The sequence below is a fragment of the Bombus pyrosoma genome, linkage group LG3 (assembly GCF_014825855.1).
Source record: "Bombus pyrosoma isolate SC7728 linkage group LG3, ASM1482585v1, whole genome shotgun sequence".
NCBI lineage: Eukaryota > Metazoa > Arthropoda > Insecta > Hymenoptera > Apidae > Bombus > Bombus pyrosoma.
The window spans coordinates 228,550-247,345 of record NC_057772.1 but is presented as its reverse complement, the minus strand read 5'-3'; the positions used below and the strand labels follow the sequence as shown (position 1 = coordinate 247,345).

At 37.3% G+C, this 18,796-nt stretch overlaps 3 protein-coding genes across 7 annotated transcripts in view; 1 reads left to right on the top strand and 2 right to left on the bottom strand.

Annotated features, from left to right (window-relative positions):
- Positions 1-3,055: 3,055 nt before the first annotated feature.
- LOC122565570 (polycomb protein Pcl) lies at positions 3,056-15,037 on the bottom strand. Of its 4 annotated transcripts, XM_043721646.1 has the most exons (12): positions 14,718-15,037; positions 14,203-14,337; positions 13,466-13,611; positions 13,086-13,286; positions 12,780-12,971; positions 12,407-12,579; positions 12,129-12,324; positions 11,773-12,014; positions 11,442-11,633; positions 11,129-11,345; positions 10,788-11,019; positions 3,056-10,589 (listed from the first exon to the last, which is right to left on the bottom strand). In XM_043721646.1, the coding sequence occupies exons 3-12, from the start codon at positions 13,595-13,597 to the stop codon at positions 10,087-10,089; spliced, it is 2,280 nt and encodes a 759-aa protein (XP_043577581.1). In that variant the 5' UTR covers positions 13,598-13,611; positions 14,203-14,337; positions 14,718-15,037; the 3' UTR covers positions 3,056-10,086. The 4 variants fall into 4 exon arrangements, with proteins under 4 accessions (XP_043577581.1, XP_043577578.1, XP_043577579.1 ...); XM_043721643.1 differs by having other exon boundaries at positions 3,056-11,019; XM_043721644.1 differs by having other exon boundaries at positions 3,056-11,019; positions 14,213-14,337.
- A 1,725-nt stretch (positions 15,038-16,762) lies between these two features.
- Positions 16,763-17,955, bottom strand: LOC122566240 (leucine-rich repeat-containing protein 57). Its single transcript, XM_043723215.1, has one exon. The coding sequence runs from the start codon at positions 17,951-17,953 to the stop codon at positions 17,237-17,239; it is 717 nt and encodes a 238-aa protein (XP_043579150.1). The 5' UTR covers positions 17,954-17,955; the 3' UTR covers positions 16,763-17,236.
- A 692-nt stretch (positions 17,956-18,647) lies between these two features.
- The window catches only part of LOC122566239 (guanine nucleotide-releasing factor 2), a 61,814-nt gene continuing 61,665 nt past the window's right edge, over positions 18,648-18,796 (top strand). Inside the window, exon 1 of one of the 2 annotated variants that reach the window (XM_043723209.1) lies at positions 18,648-18,774. In XM_043723209.1, coding sequence (XP_043579144.1) covers positions 18,741-18,774 — 34 coding nt within the window. In that variant the 5' untranslated portion in view covers positions 18,648-18,740. Of the gene's footprint in view, positions 18,791-18,796 lie in introns of both variants that reach the window. The other variant, XM_043723213.1, reaches the window with a different exon arrangement.

Below are 18,796 nucleotides of genomic sequence, written 5' to 3'. Positions count from 1 at the left end.
ACCTTGCTATCTACAATAGTATTGTACATAGAACAACATGGAACATGGAGAATCGTCCACGCTATCAGGAATGTGTTCGACAGGGACCACTATAGAGTGTAATATGTAATATTTCTATTTAAATATATAACGCATAATGTTTTCAATGAACGTCAGAGAAAATGTATGGATCGTCTGGTGCGTTTACACGCTTCGATCGTCTCACCTATAACACGCGATACAACGGATAGAAGCAAAGGAAGAACTCGTAGAGAAAAAATTAGTAGGCGTGTTAGAAAGAAAATCGAGAATCGTGCCTTCGAATAATCGTAGGGTATAAGAGGAGTTCTTGCGTAGATAGATGTAATTAAATTATGTATCTTGATGAAACGCAGCGTTTCCAAATGGCCCTTAACACTGATTTTATTTTACTGATTAACACGGGACATGCTATAATAAAACGTAAGATGCAAAAGCAACGTGACCTTTGCACGGTCGACGGGAGCCTCAGAGAAATCGTCTTCACCCCACGAACGGATCGTTCCATACGCAGACATTCCATTCGAACGACGCTATTTTTTTCTCTCTCTTCTCCTATTTTTTCTTTTTTTTTTTCTCTCTTTTTCCCCGATATATCTTATTCTCTTCCAAACGATTTCTCAATCACGAGGTATATCCGCGCGAATCGCAAAGTCCTCGAGCGTATAAAGACTGTGTTCGGACGAAGGAAGATTGGCGAACTTTGCGGGTATGCCTTGTACTTGCTATCTCTGTCGAATCGTTTGTTATTGTACTAACGGGCACTAGCATAATTGTTAACGTTTAATTATTTTAAAAGCGTACGCGTAAATAGATTGCTGTATTAAATTAAATTAAATTAAATTAAATTAAATTAAGATAACAGACAGACGGGCGGTAAGACGATTCGCTGATCTCTCATCTGCCAAAGCCAAAACGAGAGAGTTTTCTTCTAAATGAAAGAATGCGTGATCAGATCTGGTGGTATGTACGCATAATAGAATTAGGTATTAATACTAAATTGTTACGAGAGAAAAGAAGCAATTACCGACGATACCTCGAGGAAAATGGAACTTTCTATGTTCTATGCTTTTGCAGTATATCCACCAGTGACGCGAATTCATACAGAATTCAGAATAATCACGTTTATCCCGAACCTTTAATCCTCTTTGCTTTTTCTCTGATCAGGAAATTTGTAAATATTCCTATACATTTTTTTGTTTCTATCCACGTTCTGCTTATCACCATCCTACTTCACTTCGTCTAACGTACTACCCATCGAGTACTTTTTATGTAATTCTCTTTTCTCTCGATTTTGTACAAAACTGTTTTTATATATATTTTTTTATATTATGTAAGGTAGATTATATCGGTAGTATTATAAGACGATTTCCCTTCCCACATATACAATAATAACGTTTCCTTTTTATCGTATTACGTTAGAAATCATAGAATAGAGGGAAAAATATAAATATATACACATATACGTGTGTGTGTGTGTGTGCGCGCGTGTGTGTGTGTGTGCGTGTGTGCGCGTGCGCGCGCGCGTGTGCGTGTTTTCCGCGTATGTAATTGACTGTTGCAAAGAGGGTCGACATTCCTCTTACTCCTTAATACTATGCAATTCTGGATTACGTATAGCGGTGCGATAGAGATTCGCTGAACATTAGAAGACATGGAGGTGCAACGCAATTTCTATGATGTATTTTCAACAACCTGTAATACTCCTAAAAAGAGACATTTTTTATTTATATATAAAAAAGGTATACACGCACACACGCTCGCACGCACACGTGTGTGTGCGCGCGTGCGTGTGTGTATGTATGTAAACATAGAATCTTTTTAACGAATTAAATGTATCTTCACACGACTGCCTTTGTATTTGTTAAAGCCACGAAATATCTGCCAAATAGCGAATGACGAAAATATCAAGAAACGTTGAAATGTAATATTTTCTTCCTTCTTCTTTTTATATTAGTATACCGTAAAAGATTCGATGCGAACTCAGACAATAATAACGCGCGATAGAATTTTCTATTCTATTTTTAAGTACTATTGCGCATAAACGAATTGATATTTTCGCTCGGAATAAACTATCGAACGTCGAAAATCGTACGCTACGTAAACGATTACGAACGGTGTAATACGTAAAGAAAGAGATTATAAGGAAACCGAACATTGTTAAACGAACGTGTAATCATTGTGTTCAAAATTAAACGATATATAAACGCTCGGCGACACAGTGATTTTTCACTATGTATTAAGCGAGAGGAAGAGAAACGCGAGAGACGAATAGATAAGTTACACGCTCCAATTTACAGTTATCTACGACAAGTTAGAGAAACTCCCAATTACTACGATAGATCTTGTTATTCTTTTATATCTTGTAAAAAGTACTGAGTTTTATTAGTATTAACTATTCCATAAACTGAGAATTTGTTCGATCCTATCATATCCTGCCTTTTTTCCACCCTCATCATCCCTTTACTTCCGATACCCTGATCCTCATATTTTTTATAAATAAGTTATGTCTTTTTAAAACAGATGTAATAATAAAGATAATCTAACATCCACAATAGGGTTGTTGTTCTCTTCTATCGTGCTATGCTTCCGTGTTTCACTCCTTGATGTTGTAATGATGTAAACATAGATACCATCTCTCTGTTTAGTATGTTGCTACAGATTTTACACAACAATCAAATTGTATTATAGCGATAAAAAATAAAAAAAAAAATGTGGAAATTTCTCCGACCTATTTGTTCGGCTCTTCTTCATTTGCGTTTCAATCGTATTTTTTAGTCTTAGCCTGCACTGCCAACTTACGGTCTAAATTAAATACACGAACTTACTAGAAATATCAGAATGAATATTGGTTGACGATTACGATTTAGTTTGGCATTCGCATCGAACAGCCGAAACAACGAAATATCTTTCCAGATTAAACAGACAGACGACCTCGCTTCGAACAATGCTGAACGAAGAATGTAAAAACGTAGAAAAACATGGTAGAAGAGTGGGATCCGAAAGGGATGTTTCGAATTACATTCACCACCACGAATTGAAGAGGTCATGAAGAATTCACTTTATTAAACGACGAAAGTAAACAAAAAGATCGCTGAACAACGACGATCGCGATATTCGTACAAAGTGCAGACGGTGTATATACAAACTTTCACTCTCACTCTCACTCTCACTCTCTCTCTCTCTCTCTCTCTCTCTCTCTCTCTCTCTATCAATCTCACCACAGAAGTAACCTCAAGAATGGAAATATACGCAGAAACGTAATCAAGGAATCCTCGAACGAAGCAATTCGATCATCACACGGAATATTATTTTCTCTCTTTCGAAGCTTCGGAAATACATACACAGGGTGGAATCTTCGAATTCGAGAAACCCCATTCACGCACGTCCAATTTTTCTAATTCCGCTTCCTCTTGATCGATCGACCGACGAAATCGTAATATATGTCAGAGGATCGCTCGTTTACGTTTTCCCCTTTTCTCCGATTCTTCTCACAGGTTACGATCGCACGCCACATCAATTCAAACATACAATCTTCTGTTCCGTCTCTTTGATTTCCTATTCATTTACTCATAGTCCTCTCTCTCTCTCTCTCTCTCTCTCTCTCTCTCTCTCTCTCTTCGCAAAGATCATACAAGAATTTCGTTTCATCTTTTTATTCGCGAATCGCAAGTTTCCCGATAAATCGGAATATTCGTTGAAGAAAGTTGGAAAGAGAATCGAGTGTGGCAGAAAAATTATTAGCAATTCGTTGGCACCTATTTCGAGCGAGCCTTCGTTGTTTGAGATATTTGATGTAGGACGACTTGATTAACGAGTACGGGACGCAAAGAAATCGTATCCGAGAAAGTTAAAAACACGGGATATTCGCTGAAATAATTGTACTTTGTATCGAAATAATTGTTCCATGTATCCAGCGAATTAAGTTCTATTTCTTAATTTTTGTTTCAGTCCGTATAAAAGTGCCCTCCAGGATACATGTTATACATGTCTACATAGACTACAACGTGAAATAAATAATCCTACGACTCGAAGAAATTCTAGAAATTGTTATTATATTAGTAGACTTCTATCGGTACAAAGTGTTATTTTTTTAAGTAAACTGTTATAGACAGATAAAGTATAATTTATATTGCAATAAATAATTTGCAAACTGCAATACTCATCTGAACCAACAGAAACGAATAAAAGGTTTTTTCGCTCGAACGCAAATTTTTTAATGGGTAAAATTCGTTCAGAAGAAAGCTTCAAACCGAATTGAAAAAAAAGAATTAAAGAATTACACCCCGTGTAACCCCGTGACCAGAGTCGTTAAATAAAATCAGTGGAATTGCTTCAAGTTTAAATGAAATTTTAGGAACATAAAATCACAATGTACGGTGTCAAAATGTGGTCTTTACAGTCGATCGATCCTTAATCTTATTCTCCCTTACGGTGAAAATTTCTTGTCTACTTTAGCGAATATCTCGTATGCATCCTGTATACTTAACATCGAGTAAAAAATCATATATGATCGTTTGCTATAAATCACACACACACACACACACACACACACACACGTGTATATATATATATATACACGTTCGGTAGCTATGAACAATTTTTTCGTATAAAAATTCTTGAAACGGTGCGTATTTACATGGTTCATCCCAAGTACCGTTGGTTCAAAGTGTGTATTAGCTGCTAATAATTTTTCTTTCATCACAATTTTCTTTTGCTTCTTGCTTTCCATCGCGAAACACACGGTAAAATTCGCCAAGAAAAGATCGTTACTTGTATCGCTTCTTTCTTTTCTTCTCTTTTCGATTCGATCTATCGACGAAGGCAATTTATTCGGGCAACCAGCACTCGAATTTCTTAATTTCATCGGAGAGAAACAGAGCGTCGAACGATCATTACGCGATTGGTTGTCGATGCGTGCATACGGAATCGAACAAAGAAAAAAGCATCATGTTCACCGAACGTTACTCGCGTGCCGAGAAAAAACATTTTATTGCATTTATTAAATAGGCGGCCATCGACGATCCATTATAGTCTGCCTTAATGTAATCGAACAAACGACGGAAATCTATCCTAAAAAAAGAAAAAAAAAAAAAAAAAAAAAAAAAAGAAAAACCAATATGAGAGAAGCAACATATAGAGATTACCGACCTATTTAATCCTTAAACGTATCGCGATTGAATTTTCTACCATACTACGGACTACGATACAAATTTATAACTAAAGTATCACGTAACAACTGTAACGCAACTAAATACGTAAACGGAACGTAACTAGAGATTTGTCTCGTCTTCCAAATGTCTTCCTATAAAGATGCGTCCGCAGTCTATGCACGATATAAATAATATTATGCTCCCTGTCACATTTAACCTCATATTTAAGCTAAAGTAATTTGGTAATTGCGTTATTCGAACCGAAATTCTATTTTCACGATAATTCTATCCATCAACCTCGTATACATGCCGCGATTGTTCGTCGACAATAGACTCTTTTCCTAATTTTAAGAATAAACGAGATACGTATCACGTTTTTTCTCTCTCGAACAACGTTGAACACGGCAACGAAATATTTCAATAATCGCGACCGCCTGTTTAGTAAATACAATCGAATCGCTTTTCTATCGCGTTAAAAGAATACATTTTGCGGCGAAAGAGCGGTGTCTAACGGAACCACGCACACGAAAACGACACACGTCGGATACATTCGCCGGAAGTGAGTCCAATCATAAGAGGAACGAGGCACGTTTCTCCTCGACGCGACGCGACGCGACGCAGCTTCCCGCCTCTATAATCGCGTACAAACCTTCACGCAACCTTTACGTACATTAGGGCTATGAGTATTCCTCGCGCATTTGTATTAAAAAACGGGGGGTGGTGGGACAATTGTTGTATCAGAAAGGGGATAGCAAGGAATATATTTACATCGATACTGGCAGTACATCTTCGTTCCGTTGCTTGTTGCTTCACCATGGAAACGCCAAGTCCAACTTTCGATAGTCTTTTTCTTTGTTGTGTCGCGTGTAGAGGAGCTCCGCGGCAGGATAGCTCCATCTTCTTCCCTTGATTCTTCCATTCATCTTGAAGCGGCTAACGCTTGCTTTTTCTACAGGAGATGATGATTGTTGTTTCTACGTAAATGCACTTTGATCGCAGTTCTCTGACGTTTCCTTTCTGTCGCCTTCTAACCGCTCGCTCGTCCTGTGCCGCACCGCTCCGATCAAATAGACGTATGCGTGAAACGAGAGCGAATTTTAGTCTAATTTTCAAATTGGAAAAAATTCGACACCAACTTTAAATTCTTATGCTGAAACCCCTCTTGTTCATTTTCAACTCAAATTTTTCCTAATAAAAGGTCAAAGTGTGAAAGATTATGTGTGAAAATTTGTTTTGTTCGGCGACGCTATAGAGCTTTCTTTCAAACTTCGCAGTGGATATCGGAGAATTATACCTTCGATCTTACACGAGCAGTTCAAACGATGACACCGCTTTCGACGATCGATCCTTTTTAAAATTATCCTCTTCGCATTCGTCGATTCGATCTCGTATTGGCACACTTAAGGTGATTTTAACGTAGCGGATCGTAGCGGATCGTAGCGGATCGTAGCGGATCGTAGCGGATCACACTGGTACGAAAAACTGTCGCTTCCGTAAAACTTACAAGATAGATCGCGCAAACGTAACAAAATGAGAAATAGCAAAGGAAGAAATTGTCCAACGATACAACGTAATAACGCAACGGCCGCAACAAATTAATCAATTTGATTAACATTCGTTTGTTCACCGATGCAAGCTTCCATCCTAAATCGTTTTCTCGTGAGTGATCGTGAGTAATCTACTTCGATGACGCTGATCGAACAGAGAAAATGAAATTTTGATCACGAGTTGGATCATTCGTGTGAAAAATCCACGAGTATACATAATAACTTGCGTCTTCTTCTCTCTTTAATAGCCTAAGCAAGAAAAAGGGGGGAGAAAAGAGATAAACAGCTTTACGTGTGCACGAGAACAGCTCAAGTTGTATTTAGGTTCAGCTCGTGTCTGGTTGCTCGAGCATGACGGTGAACTTGGAAAAGAAGAAAAAAAGAAGAAGGAAAAAAAAAGCGAAGAAAGAAAGAAAAAGAAGAAGAAAAAAAAACGGGAGAACAAAAGAAACTATAAACGCAACAACGTTCGTTTAATTAAGAAGTTGACGTATCATAGCGCAATATTGTCTAACGTTGTTTATTAAATTATAACTTAGAGATGTTTGGCAGTGTCTTCGTCCAACATATACTTATATATACGCTTCCTTTAGAGAGTATAACGTTTCGCGCAAGGTTGTACAATTAGAAATAAGATATCCGTGCTATTTGAGTATACTTTATACAAAATTGTTACGAAAATTGTATCTTGTAGCGTGTATAATACGATTACGATTACAGTCTGAACACACTTGAACACATATTTTTTCTAACGCACGAAGAAGACAATAAAAATATGAACTAACTCTCTCTCTCTCTCTCTCTCTCTCTCTCTCTCTCTCTCTCTCTCCCTCCCTCCCTCCCTTCCTCCCTCTGTCTCTCTTTGAGGAAAAAAAGAACCGATACAAGAAAGCCGAAAAAGAAAAGTAAAGAAGAGAAGATAAAGCAATATAGAAACGTATAAAAAACGAATGTGTATGTAATGTGTATGTAATTGGCAGAAAATCGTATATACCTTGACTTGATTCAAGATTGCCAATGCTAAAACTCATGAGCTTTGCCGAGATTCGTACAAACGATAATCGGTCGCGACTTTACAAAACCTCTCTAAAGGAATTACAATGCAAAGAAAGATGATCGTTACGTACAGTAGATTAAATAAATAGCACTTAAAAATACCTATCTTAGGTAAATCTGTTTAAACACGACTGACTCGCGATTTTTTCGTATCCAGATGTTCAGGGAAAATTTATACGATTCTTACTTTAAGCAAAATTCATCGAAATTCATCGAAATTCATCGAAATTCATCGAAATTCATCGAACGAACAAACGTACATTCGCTTGATTAGGTATAGTGAAACATGATCTTTTTCTCTTGATTCCTCTTTAGTGTCTGAAGAAAGACTGATTACCGAACGACTTTAGTAAGGTTTTTCGTTGTTACTTCCTAACGTCGTAATCGGTCGGGACAAATTAAAAACTAAAAATAGACTCGAATTTTGTATAACTAAAAATAATCGTATAAGAAATGCAATATTTCTCCGATCTTTTTTCTTTCTTTTTTTTTCTTTTTTTTTTTTTAGTAAGCTCTTTCGATACAAGAACTTAATTGGAAATTAGTTCGACGTTTTAATCCTCCTTTATAGGTATGCGTGTATGCTACTGATCAGTAAGTTCTCTGACCACAGATCCTCTGTTTATCGATCGGAACACGAATGAGACAAAAAATCCTGATACAAACGATTTTGTACGAATATTCACCGTTAATTGTATCAATCCAGGTTGTATCAGCGTTTTCTTTTAAATTCACCTTACGAAACTTCAAAAACTTTCTTCTTCTTCTTCTTCTTCTTCTTCTTCTTCTTCTTCATCAATGGTGGAAAAATGTTGCCTACGCGTGTCTCTATTACATGCGAACGAATACTTTCACATGCCCTACATTTTTTTCTTTCTTTTAACTTTTTTCTGTAACAACAACACTTTTATAAAGATTCGCTACGTCTCGAGTCTTCAGATTGATTTCTCTAACCCGGAAAAACGCATGGAGAAAATTTACAACGTTATCTATCGCATAGATAACTTTGGCCAACCACTTACGTACTCGGCTATGCGACGACTCCTTATAAATTGTACGTTATTATGAAATAGCCAAGTTCTTTCCCCCTAGTCTTGTATAATAATGAGCAATGCTAGAACTGCATCTTCATCATCTTGAACCGTACATAAAGAATAAAAGTTGCTCACGATAATTCGTACAACGAGCAATTGCGCCGTTATGTTAGCCACTATATAATTATCAAATACTACAACAAGTCGAACGCATAGTTATACGTAGTTATACGCAGAAGACAAACTGCAGTGTGGCAGATGCATATGTGTTTTTTTGTGGCAGTATGATCGCGTGTTGTGATTTTGATTTTAGTCGTATTGTCGTATGAGTAAATGGTGGGCAATGATAACAGTTCAAGAAGATCAAGTTACAGAAGCCGATGTCTATCTCTACGATTGTATTGAAAAATAACCTTTGCAGGATACCTACTTTTCTTTTTACTCCATATTTTTCATTTACTCTTTAAACACGCTAACTGCTAACGGTCGCTAGTATGTTAGCTCAAGTGAGAGGAACAACTGTCAGTTTTTCAATTCGCATCTTTTTTTTTTTTCTCGTCGGGATCATGGTGCACGCTCCGCAACTTATAAAAACGAGCGATTGGCCAATTTCTAATGAACGCAAATGATTCCTTTCTCCTTTTACATTTGCTTTACATTCTTCCATCTTTTCCTGTCAAACTACTATGCTACAATATATACAATTCATAAAGCAATGTATCTGATTGTTCTTGTAAATGTTTCCCTCACGCGTGCTCCACCTATTACCTCACTTTATATTAAAATAGATGTAGAAACGTTAATTGAATTTTATGCATCGAAGGTAATCATGGACGGTACATTTTGAATGTAGAATTTGAATTCAACAAAAAGGAGAACATTCATGTTTTCCGGTATATGAAACGAAACAAATCGACAGATCGGCCTTTCACTTTAAATACAAATGGCAAAGCAAATTCATTGTCCAGCAATGAATTTATATTTACTATTGTTTGCTCCTCTTCGTAAGACTCGCAGTTTCTACATCGAATGAAATAAAATTTACATTTGCAAGAACAGTCACACATCGTACACCAATTAATATATACTTATTACATAAACATATGTAACGAATGGCAGTGCATGTGACTTGCATCAATTTGTCACTAATCATCTCTTTTACGCGTCGAGATTTCAAACTGATCGAGCAACCATGTAACATCGCTCTTGCTCGATTCGTTAACGGAAATTTTATACGATTGCAATGCATTTTTATAATCATAAAGAAATGATTTATTGTTAAGTATTAAGTCCCTCCCACTCGATTAGGTATTGAGTCTGACCGTTTGGTCCTATCCTCTTTGCTCTGATGACAAACTTTTCACCAGCAGCGATTCTATTTGCTGCTCCAAAATATATGTTCACCGATGATTTTAGATCATCCAGAGATATGTCGGGCGCACTTTGTTTAACAGGCGAACACTTTGGGGATGAAGGTACGCTACCTTTCTTTTGTGGTTGTGGATCTGGAGGCGGTAATTTGTCATTGTTTTGACGTTGTCTTAGTCTCCTCCCGTTTAAGGCATAATCGACACAATTTCCAATTTGACTACTAGCACTGCTCGAGGCACCGTTAAACGAACTTCTTAAATTCCTTGCAAATTCACTTTTAATTTCGTTATTACGTGCCGGTAAGATGGTTGCCGTTTTACTGGCAGTATGCTGATACTGCTGTTGTATCTGCTGTTGCGATGGACGTCCTCTCCGATGTTGACGTCTACGTTTAACTTGCCCGTTTCTGTCTATAATAATGTCTTTTTCCGATAATTGTCTTTTAGCTGGCCGCACTACCGGCGGTTGAGATATAACAGGAGTAAGCGGTAGAGGTAATGTAATTGGACATTGATTGTACGGTGACGGGGTACTTGAATTTGTTTGAGTGAGATGATTGCCAGGTGTACCCAATAAATCACTGAGATTTCTAAAAGGATTATTCTTGCCTTCAAAGTCTTTGGGTGGTGGAATGAAGGAGTCCAAGGTTCCTCTTGAACTGGTTTCATCCCCACTTGTATCCGCAGGCGTAGATGGTGGTAAAGGATGCATCAATTCCACAGAACTAGGCACAGATAGTTCAGATATACCCGAAGTTGTGGCTGGCGGTGTAGGTGGGCCAGAAACTGAAGTTGGAGGTGTCGGTGGTAGATCAGATGTTTCCGAGTTACGGGATTTACTCTGCAATATATAACGAGCAATTGGATCGAGCCCCGATTTTATAATCCGTATGGACGGTGCCCCATAGTAATTATACCTGGTGCTGCTGCTGCTTTTTATTATCTATTACCTTAGCTATAGCATTCTTCAATAATTTCCTTGCTTTCCTATATCTAGCTTCTCGAACGCCCTGAGCTTTGCTTAAAACACCGTCGCTCTTTTCTCTTTTCTTGTGTTTACGTAACATTCTTTCACGAGAACTTCCTAATGCCATTAAACGTCTCCTTCTTTGCAAACTAAGCTTGGGAAACGGGAATGATTTCTTTACAAAGCCACCTCCAATATACCTATAACAAGCAAACAGATAACAACAATCGAATGTATTTTAGGAAACACGTTGTTACGTTTCGCCGATACAGTGAATTCTGATTCAGGCCTCCTACCTTTCCCTCAGCGACTGCGTCGATTGACTCGGTGGGCTTGGACTCGGACATGAACTTTGTTCTGCTTCCGAGTTCTGATAAATTGTTCCACGCATTACCACGTCCGATGGATTTACCGGAATTTCCAAGTTTTCTGCTGTACTTTGTTTTAATGCAGTTAATTGTTTTGTACTTTCTGGTAATGATATCGGTCTGCAACAAAACGATATTCCTTTCAAGGTCGTTAAAAAGAAGAAAAGAGGAAAAGAAAAAGAGAAAAGGAAGAAAATAATAACAATTAAAGTACACAAGAAAATAATAACAATTAAACAACAATATCGCGGTAACTAACCCTGTAGGCGGAGGAAGATATTGCAGTCTTTTATTAGCACCCCAGCATCTACGTAACACAGAATCATCTATTACACCAGTTGCTGGAAGATTAACAATTGGACACGGTGGTGGTAACCTAACTCTAAGACCCCATATCGTAGTACGTTTCTTTATTTCTCTGCCACATTTGAATCTGTTCCTATTATTTGTCAATATTGCTAGTATAGATTCTCTGCGTATTTGAGCACTGACATCCCTGATCTAACAATAACAAATACATACGCATATTTTTTAAGTGTCTAATTTGTGCACATTTTTAACCAAGTAAAAACATCTTGAACTCAAACGTTCGAAAAATTCTATAAAACATCTCACCCGTGGAGGAAGCTGCAAAGTGTTCCAGTTATCATTGGCATAAGGTACAATAACAGTGTCCAAATCATAATACTTTTTAGCATTGTAAACAGTTAAATTGTACAACATCAGGTGCACCAGATCTACCCATTTCAATTCCAGTCGCCGTACGAATTCTTTGCCATAATTGCACATTGAACAAACAAACACATAAAACCTATAAATAACAGCAATAATTAAAGCCACCATAGGAATAAGGAAAGAAACCGTTTTACCAAGATTTCATCATTTTCACCTACCTATCTCCACTGTATAAAGGATAAGTTAAGCAACTGACACATTTTTCATGAAACCATTGCTTGCAACGGGCACATTGCAACATTTGCGTATACCATTCGCCGTTGAGTCCGCAATAACAATAAATTTGTTCCGCATTTACTCTATGATGCGCGTCCCAATTTAACATATTGGGCTGTAACAAACATTAACTATTGATTCTATCAGTATTCTAATACATTTTTCAACAAAATAATGTATTTAGAAATATAAGTAAAGGACTAAATATTGCACAGTTATTACTATTATTATAGATTTCCTATTACTATTACTATTATTATAGATATTATTATAGATATCAAATTAAAATTACAAAAGATTGTCTTGGATACTTACATCGTACGGCAACTTTGTCATATCATCTGGTGGCGGCTGAGGTTGGTCCCTACCACTGCAAACTTTTCTGATACTTGCCTTTACCATAGAAGTTTTCGGTTCTACAACTTCACGCGCACGCGGTTGACTATCTATACATCTTTTACACATCCAATGCGCCTCGGCTGCAGTTTCTTCTTTCAATATTTGAGGCTGCAAGTACATACACTTTGAAAGTCTATCTTATAACGTTTTGGCACGATTACATATAAACTATCAATCTCCCTTTCAAATATATATATATATATATATATTTTTTCCTATTACCTGATGACAAAGTTGGTGATAACCACGACCACATTTGTCGCAAACGATAATGTCGTTATCAGTCTTGGGCTGAGATTTTTTACAAAGAACGCACATAACATCAGAATCTGGCATCGATAGCTTTGTCAACTCCTTAACAGAGGACCACGCGGAGGTGTTGTCCATAAATTTGACAAGGCATTTCTCCCTTGCCAAATCCACCTGTATAGACAGTATTTAATAGAGTTTCTTCCAACTATGACTTAAATATCTGTAGTCTCATCTAGCTATTTTGAAATCCTGACTATGTTAAACTCCGACAGCAAAACATGATGTAACTCTATGTTTTATTGGAAAGTGTAGAAAATCAGCTATGTTTGAGAAATATTATACAAATGTACCTCAACAACCGTTCCAAGATAATATTTTCCATCTTTGTGCTGAAGAAGAACGTCGTCCCCATGAGAGAAACCCAATTTCTGTTCCCTCGTAGTGCTATCCGGCGCTGCCAGACTTTCTTCTGGCTCTGACATTTTCTACCCTGTTTCTACGGTCACATGGAACAAGAACGATATAACTTAACGCACATAAAATTAAGGATTGAATCATATCTATAGAATGTAATAAAATAGCTGTTATTTAACTTTAGATTCAAATGTTACAAAGGGAATTTCGTTAAAGACATTTTAAAGGCATTGTTTTCAATTTAACAGTGTTTAATTTCTGAAAAAAAAAAAAAAAAAAGCTGATATTAATGTTTATCTGTATAAGATGTACAGATCATAAAAAAATGATTAGATACTATAGAAGAAACATGTTATAATTTGATAGTAAATAATAACATCAACATGATAAGGCTTCTATATTATTAGTTACACCAATACTACACCGCATATGTATTTACGTTATAAATTGCCGTCTAATGTTACTTAACAATTATAAAACAAACTCGATATATGTGGAAATTAGCCCTTTATGAAATAAATAGCATCCTATAGAGGTAAAATTGAACATGTTTCGAGGTAAAATTACGATAATTACGTTAGGAAAGTGGTTAACATTTCGAATGAAAGGCCATGTTAATATACAATCTTCTTGTAAAATGTTTGTTGAAATCCGAAAGGAATGCAAATCTTACATGCACGTACACATAATGCTTGGTCCACGCAAATGTGCAAAATAGATGGTCGTCCGCCAAATCATTCATTTATGTACGTGTCCATTACAAGCGGCGATAAGTACGTTACAAGAATGAAAAAAGTATCGCGTATACCTGCGAAAGAAATAACGACCATATGATCGGCATCTCATTAAAAACCAGTCCGCGCGCTCTCGCTCTCGTTAACGAACGAGAGCACCTACAAATGCTGTTCTAAACAAGACGAAACGTCGCGCACGAGCGGCTACACTTTCGAGAACATTTTTATCGTTGATGACAAGTATGTCGGAATGAAATCAAATTCTCTGCCGATTAAGGGAACAGAAGAGACCTTAAAACCGATTAATTGACAAAGACACTGGCGATACGATAGACAGGAACAACCCCCGGGACATCTCCTAACACCGGGCGGTGCTTGGACCGGTGGTGGTGTTTATGGGACAGAAGACCGTGCGAATATCGTTCGATCTCCAAACACCTTTTCTATGTCGTACCTCAGCGTCTTGGCCGTCGAATCACGCGCGACGTTCGGCCCTCATTTTCCGATTCCCGTCAGCCATTTACAAGCATGGGGGCCCCGCCACGGTCGGTCGCTCTCAGACACAGAATCGCGGCGCGGCAAAACCCTATCCCGTGAAGTCAGGATGGCGACACGCCGGCACGCATGCAACCGTTACGATCACGGCGGCGCCCGGGTATCTACGTCAGCCACCCTCAGGATCACCACACGCCCTTAGACACGGACATCACCGCCGCGAACTCGGTGCACTTTCATTGTGTCCCTTGAAAATTCGAATAACCACCGTCCGCCATATTCGGGGAAACACTTGCTAGAGACTACGCTGCTCAACTAACCTACCGTGGTGCCAGTGCTCCCCGTAGGGATGTCTAACGAAACAGGGATGCCCATTTCTCTTCGCTTTACACTTACATTTACACTTTTGCCTAGAAAGTATAACACCGCTCTCTCGAAACTCGTCAAATAGTATCAGAGATAGTTGGTCAACGTTCCGAGTCTGCTTTTCATAATTGTATTTCATGAATACTATAGCCTATTACTAGTTATAACCTTTGTACGTTTGTTCGATCGACAAATGTTCTTATGGAACACAATCTCTCCAACCCTACTTTGTTCCCAAGCACAAGAAAATAACTAAACGAACTATTAACAAAAGTTCTAAATTATACATCGTATATCATGTTTTGCTATACTCGTGAAAATTCTCGTGAACAGCATGGCGCAGGGCACGCAAATCTTGATGTACGGCCATGGTCGTTAGTTGGACGTTCTATTGTGGTACAGGTACAATATAAACAATTGATGACAGCGTAGCTAAAGACTCTGTTATATTACGATAATTACAAGGGATTACGGTAATTATTTAAAATGTAGAAGATTTCGGGATCGGAACGATATATAGAATATAGAAATCTTGCAATCTTTCAACAATTAGAGTGGTACATCTTTCATACACAACATTCTCGTCATCTATACTCTAAAACTGTATAAATTTTGTTACACTTTAAATAATCCAAAACGGACCTTAAAGTACTATTGAATAAAATACGATAGTTAATAAATGCAATGATTTGTTTAAAAAACAACATATTCATATGTCGCATCTGATTTTATCAAGTTTTGAAAAATAATAATTTCAATAGGTTCTTGTAATTAACTTGTATGCAAAATATGAATTCGTAAATCAATCTTATATTACGTTTATGTATATAGAACGATTTTGCCACTCTAATCTTAAGCAGTTGCACGAAGTATAAGCGCCGCAAGAGCTAGATAACATTTTAGCTATTGGTTATTCACATATTAGCTGATCATTGGATATTGAATGCGCTCTAAAATTAGCTGTAATTGTCCAATCGGCAGAAGACTGGAATACGAATCTCTTATGCCTAACGAAGTAATACTTAAGCTACTCACGTATTCGCAAGTGAAGGGTTGCTAACTTGGAAGTTGAAGCATGTAAGTAACTTTTTTTCTGCCCGTAACTCACCTGCCGATTTTTTTTTTTATTTAATTTCAGCAGCTCTTCCTGTTCAGAAAGCAAAGACCAGACACGCCATTTTGGGATGCAGAACATCATTTGTTTTTCATTCGCAATAGTAAAATAATTTTGCCTGCATATTTATACTTGTAAATACTATAATTATACGCGACAGAAATTGATTAGGGAACGTAGTAAAAGTTACAAGTTCAAAATAAGAGCACAATTTATTTTTACGAAACTTAATTTATGAAATAATTAGATTACACATACGCAATATCATATACACAATAACAAAGTTTTGTATACATTTACATATTATAAGTGGTTATAATAATTTCAGAAATGTCTGCATCAAACATACTTTTGATTGTATCTATAAATTTCTATTTAGCTTGCAGCGTATAGAAATATGTATAGATATTTGAAAGGATGGGGAACATTTTGGGATTAAAAATGGCGTTTTTGCTTATTTGAAACATGAAAAAAAAAAAAAAAGAAAGAAATGCAAGAATTTTTCGCAAAATATATTATTATTATTATTGTATGTTCTACTAACGTTCCATAAATTATGTGTATATATGATCATTTCTGTAAGAACTATACCGCAACACGAAATATATATCAAGACATCGTTTTATAATCCATAAAATAAAAACTGAAATCCTGAATGTTATACCAGATAAAGGGGTTTATATGGTATGTACATTATTTTTATATCGTATATCGAGCTCATCATCTACTAATGAATGTATCTCTCTCTCTCTCTCTCACACACTCTTTTTTTAAGTATAAAAATGCTTCTCCGTAGAAGCATTCATCAATTTATTAAAAACGTTCATATCTCACGAATAATTTACGAATTTTATTTTTATGATTACTCTATCGCAGATATCGAGTATAATACAATTGCGCGAACACGATGCGGCTTGTTTTCAACGTCATAATATAATTATGTAATTATTATTATTATCTATAACAAATTTCGTAATAAATATTCTATAGAATAATTCTCAAAACAGTTTCTTTTTTACCGCAGTATACCTTTCCATGTAGTTATCATAACCATCGAGATTAGCAAATTGCTTCATTTCGAATAAATTTCCTTCGACAGAGAGAACGGAAATGTTGGAATCTTTCAAAATTTTGGTAGGTATCGCGCTCAGTTGTAGACAATTTTCTTCGAGTCTTAACGTTTTTAGGCGCGAACATTCCGCCAATTTGTCAGATATAGTCGATATTTGATTTTGATTGAGGTTAAGTTCAACCACATGTAACGCCGCAGCCGCGTCGGGAATTACGGTAATTCGATTCTTCGATAAATCCAATACGTCCAGAAATTTTAACTCGCAAAACATGGGGGGAAATTCGGTTATACGATTGTCAGATAAATTGACCTGTTTCAAACGTATTAGTTTAGATAAAGACCAAGGGATACTTTTTATTTGGTTCGAACTTGCGTTTAAACATTCTAACTTGGTCAATGCTCCAAGTGCTTCGGGCAAAGTGGTCAATTTGTTGTGATTAAGATTCAACTGCTTTAATAATGTGAAATTCCCAATTTCATCGGGTATATGACCAAATTTGTTCTCCGATAGATCCAATGTTCGTAACAGTGGCGACAAAGCTAGTAGATTTTGTGGAAATTCGTCGAGTTTCCTCTCTGACAATTTTAACGTTCCGGTTTTCTTTGCAGTTTCGTAATGCTGCTTCAAGCCAGAGTTCCCCATTTTACTTTAACATCGGCAAAGATAAACCCGTATACTTGTTCCCAATTTGTCGATATCAGAGGTTTTACACGGGTTTATGTGAATAATAACTTTCTACCAATCTCCGAGAGATTAGCATAAACAGGAAATATGGTTTTCGCCAAACTCACTTTATTTTCTTAACAAATGATTGTTCAACTTATAAGAAATTCACGCAATGTCTCGTTATACATTCTCGTTGGTTGCACGGTACTCACTCCTGATCACGGTTGAACCGTGAAGCCATTGAAATATATTTTGCTACCGACTGTATTCGATCACATCGATGCGGTGGACGATGATTTTTGCGAGCCACTGTACCAACGTAGCAGAGTCAGTCGTTGCGCCGCCACTCCTCCGATTAATTTTCACACGGCGATACTTATGAAGCGAATCGTCGCAGCGGGTTAACCAGTGTCGCGGTTTCTATTCTCGCGCGAGTGCAGTCGCAGAACATGCTGCGCTTGTAAAAATCAGTCGTTCGAAAACATCCTTCCGAGATCGAAAATAGAGTGAAATGTCACCCGAATGACAGTCGGCCGGCCATATTGCTCTGGATAGTGGTCGTGTTCGAATCGTGACCGCGCGATGGCGGTTCGCGCGCTCGCGCCCCGAAACATGGCTGACAAACGAAGATGTAGCGGTGCACGTCGGGTTTACATTAGACTGAAAACGCCGCGGCAGTTACTGGTGTGTAGTTTACGATGCGATCATTCGTAGAAATGGTGAGATAGTGTCGTGGCTCGAGAGGACATACTATCGGCTAGCGATGGCCTCCACGCCGAAGTCGGAGAAGCATGCAGGTGAGTGATATACTGTGTAAGT